The following is an 8443-nucleotide window of genomic DNA, read 5'->3' on the forward strand; positions in this document are numbered from 1 at the left end:
ATTGGAAGCTCAGAGCTGCAGACAGCCTAGATGAAACTCCAGGGGCTCAGCTGATTTGCCCTGAGGAGAAGGGACCTCAGGTCAGAGCTCTTGTCAGAAGACAGTTGGGGGGGGGGGTTGATGGGTGGGGGTAGTTGTGGGAAAAGCTTGTTAAGAGTGGCTTTTTCAGGGAAAGAGAATTTTCCACAAATCCCATCATCATCCTCCTGGCAATATCACAGTTCCCAGATCTGGAGAATACTTTATAAGAACATCACCCTCACACCCTGACTCCAGGGCTAGCCCCTCCTGTCTCTGTTCTTAAAGACTTCCAGAAAAAAATACCCTTGGCTTCTCCCAGCCACACTGCCTCAGGACAACATGTCCCTGCTCCAGGAAGCTTGTCTTTTATCACTTCCCAATCTCTCCATTTTCTGGTATCTTCAATCAGACAACAATGAGTAATAGCTCTTAGATACCCACTCCTGCCAAGGCTTGACATTAAACACACACCACATGTTATCCATTGCAAATGAGGTTTATTGTGCAGACACCAAGACCACAGAACTTCAGATGCAGAGCCAGCAAGGTGGGCTATATACACAGAAACATGTTTCTCTGGGGGCAGGGTCATGAGACAGGTACAGGCTTTGAGATGGGGCCCTTCACAGAATAGTCATCAGGAGAAGGACCACCAAGTGGGTGATGCAAGGAGGGGCCAGAAAAGGGGCCACGGCAGGAAGTCCAAGCCCAGGCAGTGCAGAGCCTTCCCTAGGGTTCAGACAGTGTCACTGGCTCCAACTAATTGGTGTGGAGAGAAGATATTTCAAACATGGTATGTGGGCATCCCTTTCTTCCAGAATGCCCTCAGAGGTGGATCACGAGGTTTGACTTGCTGTCAATTGGATGTACAGAGACAGGCTTCTACATTCTAAAGCAGAAGAGTCAAGAGGGGAACTCCATCCTTATCTAAAAGAGAAGGTCACGCTGGAACCATAACCTTCACCTGAGCCAGAACCCCCCTTTTCAGAGCTGGAACCCCCTCTAGAGCCACCTCCAGAGCCGTATCCCCCTCCAGATCCAGAGCCTCCCCCAGAGCCGGCACCTCCTCTAGAGCTGCCTCCAGAGCCATATCCTCCTCCAGAGCTGTATTTTCCTCCACTGCCACCTCCAGAGCCAGAGCCTCCTCTGGAGCTGCCTCCAGAGCTGTATCCTCCTCCAGAGCCAGAGCCTCCTCTGGAGCCCCCACCAGAGCCATAGCCCACTCCACCGCCACCTCTGGAGCTTGAGCCTCTGCCTCCAGAGCTGTAACTTGAACTTCCAGAGCTGTAGCCTCCGCCTCCTCCAGAACCGGATCCTCTACCTCCAGAACCATAGCCTCCAAAGCCAGTCTTGGAGGCCACACTCGAAGATACGCTGCTGCTGGTCACAGCTGCAGAAAAAGATGGCGTCCCCATGGAAATTATGACTGCCAACGCCTGTGTCCTCCCGACACACCCCACACAGGACAGGAAAACCCCACTACTTACACACAGTGACGTTGCTACTGAGGTCTCCAGACATCCTGTCAGGGAAAGAGAAAATAGCTCATGGCAGGGCCCTTAGGTTCCATGTACTTATTGTTCTAGAGCTTCCACCTGCAAGCAGGCACCTCGACCATTAGCCACCAGGACCTTCCAGAGCCGCTGTCTTCGGTGCTGCCAGACCACAGAGATGGGCAGGCCCCATGTTTGTCCACATAGCATAGCAGCCCAACGCATCTCAGTTTTTTTCTTTTTTTTTTTTCTTTAAAGATTTTATTTATTTATTTGACAGAGAGAGAGAGATCACAAATAGCCAGAGGCAGGCAGAGAGAGATGGGAAAGCAGGCTCCCTGCTGAGCAGAGAGCCCGATGCGGGGCTTGATCCCAGGACCCTGAGATCATGACCTGAGCTGAAGGCAGAGGCTTAACCCACTGAGCCACCCAGGCACCCCCGCATCTCAATTTTTGGCTCAGATGAAAATGATCAAAAAGCAAATTCACTTCTGATGCACAACCCGTTTTTGTATTTAAATCCTTCAGAGGGTTTCTGCTATTCCGAATCCAGGCCACACTAGAAATTTTGAAACAAGTCTGCACTGTGAGCATCTAATTCAGAAAGAACTGCAACCCTGTACAACCTCCCCTATTCTATCCTCCTGCCCCACCTCCTTGGCTGCATCCGAAATCTTTCCCACTTCTTCCTGCTGGCTAGGGGTAGGGGGCATGCCCTTGCTCCTTCCCTGTCATGCTGGCTTGCTGGTGGCCTGGGCTACCTTGTCCCCTTCTGGTTGCTTCAGCCAGATAAAATCACTGGGGATATTGCTAACACAGACAAAGGGCTCAGACAAGGTCTTCAGACAGGGGAAGGAAAGGTTCCCTTTTGGGAGTTTGTCACCCTGGAAATCTGCACAGAACCAGGCCTGGCACCGCTGCCAGGGAACAGCCAGCCAGTCATGCCTCAGCCAGTCAGAGCCTTCCAACGTGGTCTCCTGCTCTGGGTCACGGGTGAAGGGAAAAGACACCATGAACCCTGCTTACCCATAAGCCAGTGTTTCAGGCTGTCTAGGACTGACCTGCTAACACCAAATTTTATTTTCTTTTTCAGGAGAGACCAAGATTAACTTATTGCTTAGTTTAATATGCTTGGACAGTCATTCCTGTACTGATAAATCTACAACTGTACACTAAATGCTTTGGGTCATGAATGGCTATTTGAGGAACATAGTGAGGTTAGCTCTCAGCTGTCAGAAGGCCCTGCTCCACCCCCAGCTGTCCCTGCCTTAGTCTTCCTTCCTGGTTCTAGGTTCTAGGAGCTTCGGCCTTCCCAGCGCCCCTCACCTGCACTCCTCGCCCTCCAGCAGCTTGCGGTAGGTAGCGATCTCCACGTCCAAGGCCAGCTTGACGTTCATGAGCTCCTGGTAGTCGCGCAGCAGTCGGGCCAGGTCCTCCCGGGCCTGCTGCAGGGCATCCTCCAGGTCAGAGAGCTTGCTCTGAGCATCTTTGAGGGCATGTTCTCCCTTCTGCTCAGCATCTGCGATGGCTTCTTGCACACTCTTACACTGGGAGAAAGGGAGAAAAGATTTCTGTTGGTTATGGAGAGTGGAATCTGCCTGGCAGGTGGGGAAGGGAAATGAACGTGTTCAGGACAAATGAATGTGTGGGAAGCCAGACTCACTGGCCCTGGAAGGGTTGGGTCCCTCTGGAGTTAATGCGAGTCACAAACAGTGATGCCAAGACCTGCTGTCATCTCCAGGGCATCATCTTCCAGTCACCTCTGACTAGACCCTTATGCTTTCCCCATAATGACTTTTGTCCTCATAACACAGGACATTATCCTAGTTTACAGCTGCAAATGGAAACCTCGGATATGGACCACTTCATAGAACTTCTGCTGACCCTGGAGTCAACTCTCCATCCCACGTGATTTCTTCCAAGCTAAAGTCCATCCCCTGGCCATCTCCTTGCCACAGCCATTACCCTCCCACCACGCCACTGCTGGTGCTTAGGGTTGGCACCCAGTGCGGAGACTCCAACCCTCCCCCTGTCCAGCCAGATGACCTTGTGCTTTATTTGTTATCACTCCCTTTCATTTGTGGAAGCGATCTGAAAGGTAACACTGTACTTTCCCTGCACCGATCCTTACTTTGGAATCTCTTAGACCACCATAAAAATTGTTACAAGCCTTAAATTATGTTACACTCAAGATGTTTGGGATCCACATATGCTAGATTAGAATTTCTCAGGTTCTCCTCTCTCTTATTCTCTCTCACACACATACTCACACACTTCCACTCCCTACACACACACACACACAACCTCCCATCCACATGAGCCGGGCTCGACCCCCGGAGCCACACAGCCCTGAGGGCTGTGCCTACCTGCTTCTTCACGTGAGCGATCTCCCCTTGCAGCCTCTGGATCATGCGGTTCAGCTCGCTGATCTCCATCTTAACCTCCTTCAGGCTGTCTCCGTGTTTCCCTGCAGTCACCTGGAGTTCTTCATACTGTATGGGAAGAGGAGGACAGTGGCAGCTTAAAGGAAGCCTATCTTGAGCCCAGGAAAGTCTAATACAGGGTGGGTCAACCAAGCTGCCTTTGAGAGAGGTGGGGAGCTATCTCATATCCCCAAAAGGACTCGGTGCCATTCTCAGTTGAGGGCAGTTGTGGTCCTGTGTTCACTCTTGCTTGGGAATGATGCCCAACTGCCATTAGACAAAGGCACCCATCATCTCACGGATGCTCTCCAGCCAAGGTGAAACCCAGCATGTCAGACAGCTGTGGCTCTCTCTTCTCTCTGCATACTTACCTTGCTGTGGTACAGTGCCTCAGCCTCGGCCTTGCTCTTCTGGGCAATCTCCTCATACTGGCTCCGGACCTCAGAGATGATGCTGTCTAGGTCCAGGCTGCGGTTGTTGTCCATGGACAGAATGACATTGGTGTCGGTGATAGTCTGCTGCATCTGGGACAGCTCCTGCAACACAACAGGAGGTCTGGCCATGGTTTCCCTGCCCACAGACAAAGGCTGTGAGGAGGCATCCGCCTCCCTGGTATTAGGGAAATATAGATGCTCAGACTAAGTTGAGTGGGGTTCGGTGGGTGGAATAAAAGTGAGACAGCCACCAATCCCAGGCCTCTGCCAAGGATGTCCAGAGAATTATGGGAGAGGAGCCTATTTCTGAGCCTCCTGCTGGATAACCTTCACCATTTAGATAGTTTTGTTAAGTTTGATGCCCCCAGAAAGAAACCTGTGAATGACAAATGTTTCAGAAGATATGTGTACACATGGGCATGGAGGAGTGGTCTGGAGTACATTAGACATAGGGATGGGAAAAAGATAGTGCTCTACCTAAGGGCAGCTGGACATTTGAGGAATGGAGTGGAGGGATGTTGTCCTGTGTTTCCTGAGCCTGCCTTCCTGTGACATCAGAGGAGATAATTCCTCTCCTCCAAGAACTATACCCCAGAAACCCCATAGTGGTCTAGAATGGTGGCAAGTGGGAGTCACCCAGTCCCTAAACTCCACTCATCCCACCTTTTCACTCATTGGGAAGGACTGCTTTGGTGGGAAGGGTGGGAAGCAAGGGTCTCTCCAGGAGCAGCCTCCTTACCGCATCAAAAAGGAATTTAATGAACTCGATCTCCTGGGTCAGCACGTCTGTCTTGGCCTGCAGCTCCACCTTGGCCATGTAGGTATTGTCCACATCCTACAAAAAACGTGAAGGGCCCTCTGGCGAAACTCACGCATGGCTCAAGGTCTGAGCCCCACCCTCTCTTTGTCTCTCTCTTCCACCCAGTCCCTGTCAGCTGCTCTCCAACACCCCAGGCACCCCAGTTGAGCCAGGTATCCACAATGTCATTTGGCACAGAGCCTACAATGCATCTCGACTAGGGGCCCCCATGCCCTCGTTCACTGATCACACACTCCCATCGGAGCTCTGGCGGGACAAGCTTTGTCAACCATTCTCTCCCTCCTGCTTGAGACACTGTGCGTTGCCACTACGGGACCTCTGTGGCTTTTAACAGTCCTCAACTCTCCCATCCTGTCTGTCCATCCCATCTCTCCTGATCTTCTCTGGATTTTACACCAAAGCTTCTGCCTTCTAGCCTGAACTCGTCAGCACAACAGAGGCATTCTAAGGGGGGTCCATCCCTTCCTCAGCACTTTAGAAGAAAATTGAAGTGTTCTCTATGTTTGCATCGTGCACAGCCCAATATAGGCTTGAAGGAGGTTATTGGTGGAAATGCTCTGGCAAATGTGCAGAACAGCTCCAGAAGCTTGAACTGTAGAGACACCTGTTTTCAAGAGAACGAGCAGTGGACATGTTTCACCTCTTTCCCCTGGTTACTGCTGTTTCCACTCAGAGATATTCCCCAGCCTGTCTGCCTGGACCTGGTGGGCCTCTGAAGCCCCCTCAGTCCCACCCAGCCATGACATTCTCTTGCTCACCTTTTTGAGGGTCACAAAATCATTCTCAGCAGCTGTGCGCTTGTTGATTTCATCCTCATACCTGTAGGGACCCAGGGACAAAGCTGTTAGATTAGTTCTACTTTGTTTACTTTTTTCTTTTCCTTTTCCTACTGGACTCATCCCAAATCCTCCACTCCCTGAGTATGAAATACTCCCTCACTCTCCAAATGGTAACTGTGATGTCCCAAATAATGATGCATTTCTATAAATTAACTCCCAAACGTGTGAAGAAAACATGAACTCTAAAGCCCTCAATGTCTTCCTCACAAAGAATTGGCACACACAAATTATCACCCCAAACGCAAGGGGGATATGAGTGGCCTCCTAGAGGAAAGAGCGGATGGCTACGATCGCTATTTACTCAGCATTTACTCGGCCACCTACTTCTTCTTAAAATCCTCAACAAGATCCTGCATGTTGTTCAGCTCTGAATCTTGGGATGTTCGTTCTGCAGAGAGCGTATCCACGTATTTCTTCAGCTTGGCAATGTACGCTTGAAAGATGGGCTCCAGGTTGGTGGTGCGGGTGCTCACATCCAGCTGCTGCAGCAGCTCCCACTTGGTCTGCAGCACCTGGTTCTGCTGCTCCAGGAACCGCACCTGCAGGGACCAGAGGAAGAGTGCAGGAGCTCTGGAATGCCCCTCCCACCAGCAGGCCTCATTTGCCAGAGACAGCCCTGACCCTGCTTCAGGACATAAGGAAGTTTACGTGACTTGGTGCTCACAAGATGGATGCTGGATCCAGCCCGAACTCCCTATCTCCGCAGACTCCTAATGTTACATCTGGTACTTTCCAATGCAGAGAACTCCTTTTCCTAGTACACCGCCCACTATCTTATTTGCAGCTGCTCCCAAGACTCCAGGCCATTTCCCTCTCCCATTCTGGTTGAATTCCCGGCAAGTCCCAGAAAGTCTTGGGCAAACCAAAAATAGGCGTCCACTGGCACTGCTCCTGAAGGTGCTAAGTGTGAGAGCACCACAGGGCAGGGCTCCTCGGGCTGATTTTTAAGAGCCTCATAAATTTCTTAGGCAAGTTCATCTGCCTTGAAACAGGATAAGATCCTGGAATGCTCAAAAGTGACACCCACAAAGATGCTACAGGTCACAAAACTGAGAATGCTTCTCTTGAAGGCAGGAATTTCATTCGTCCCCAAGCAGGTTCAGCTTTCCAGAACTTAAGAGAGTGATAACTTCCAGGGAAGGAAAGACTATCTCAGAAGATGTCTTGCCAACTTCTTCCAATACCTGCTGCCACTTGGCCTGACTCCTCAGTCCATTACTTGTCTAGATCAGTTTTCCCATGATTTTCAGTATTTTCCAACAATCTTACTTATTTAGGCTGAAACAATAAAGCCAAAGGCATCCATAATTCCTAACTGCAGACTATTTCAGAAGACACAGCTCAGGAAGACAGCATCTTTCCCATTTGGGAGATAAGCCATGCTAGCTGGACTACATCAAGGGCTCCTAAAAGAAATGAATCTCTGCTGTTTACTTTCCAGTGAGCAGTGGAAGTAGGGCATCCTGAGCATCAGACCGAGCCAGCTTCTCATGACTCACCTTGTCAATGAAAGAAGCAAATTTGTTGTTGAGCGTTTTGATCTGTTCCCGCTCCTGAGACTTGACATTCTGAATCTCTGGGTCAATTTTCACATTGAGAGGCTGCAGGAGGCTCTGGTTGATGGAGACTTCGTGGATGCCTCCACCAGGGAATCCTCCAGGCCCAACACCACCAGGACCCCCAAAACCCCCAAAGCCACCACCACCTCCAAAGCGTCCTCCGCCAAAGCCGCCTCCACCGAAGCCACTGCCTCCGCCAAAGCCGCCTCCACCGAAGCCGCTGCCACCACCGAAGCCGCTGCCGCCTCCGAAGCCGCCTCCACCGAAGCCAATGCCGCCTCCAAAGCCACCTCCTCTGCCACCAAATCCACCACCGGAGCCAAAGCTTCCACCTCCTCCAGCCACACTAATGGAGATGCTCTTGGTGCCTCCAAGGCCAACAAGACTCCGACTGCCAAAGCCGCCGCCATAGCCCCCTCCGCCACCACCATGGCGGCTCAAGCAGGAGAAGCTAGAGGCCGATCTCCGGCTCCCACCGGAGACCACAGCTGAACCGCTGCTAAAACCCCGGAATCCTCCACCTCCTCCTCCTCCTCCTCTTCGAGATTTGCACGAGATCTGACAGCTCATGATGCCTCTGCCCAGCGAGGAAAATTGAGGTTTCCGAGATGAGTTAAGGCTGGAGACTATGCTCTGCTGTCGGGAGACTGTCAGGGTCCCCTTTTATACCTGCCGACTAGGTGTTGGTGTGCATGGGTGTGGACACACTTTATGCATGGGTTTGGTCTGCCTGGAAGCTACACCTGGTTAGTGATTATCAAGCTAATAGCCATTAAAAATCTACTAATCAGCTCCATCCCAAAACTTGCTTTGACTGCAAACTTCTCCTGTTTATCTGGGCATCTGTCATGCAA

At 51.2% G+C, this 8443-nt stretch overlaps 1 protein-coding gene across 1 annotated transcript; it reads right to left on the reverse strand.

The window, feature by feature from the left end:
- Positions 1-597: 597 nt before the first annotated feature.
- LOC132020707 (keratin, type II cytoskeletal 2 epidermal) lies at positions 598-8159 on the reverse strand. The gene is made up of 10 exons (XM_059404858.1): positions 7880-8159; positions 7530-7846; positions 6355-6569; positions 5950-6010; positions 5111-5206; positions 4309-4473; positions 3881-4006; positions 2841-3061; positions 1509-1543; positions 598-1411 (listed from the first exon to the last, which is right to left on the reverse strand). The coding sequence occupies exons 1-10, from the start codon at positions 8157-8159 to the stop codon at positions 945-947; spliced, it is 1983 nt and encodes a 660-aa protein (XP_059260841.1). The 3' UTR covers positions 598-944.
- Between the last annotated feature and the right edge of the window lie 284 nt (positions 8160-8443).

Source organism: Mustela nigripes, chromosome 6 (genome assembly GCF_022355385.1).
Source record: "Mustela nigripes isolate SB6536 chromosome 6, MUSNIG.SB6536, whole genome shotgun sequence".
Lineage (NCBI taxonomy): Eukaryota > Metazoa > Chordata > Mammalia > Carnivora > Mustelidae > Mustela > Mustela nigripes.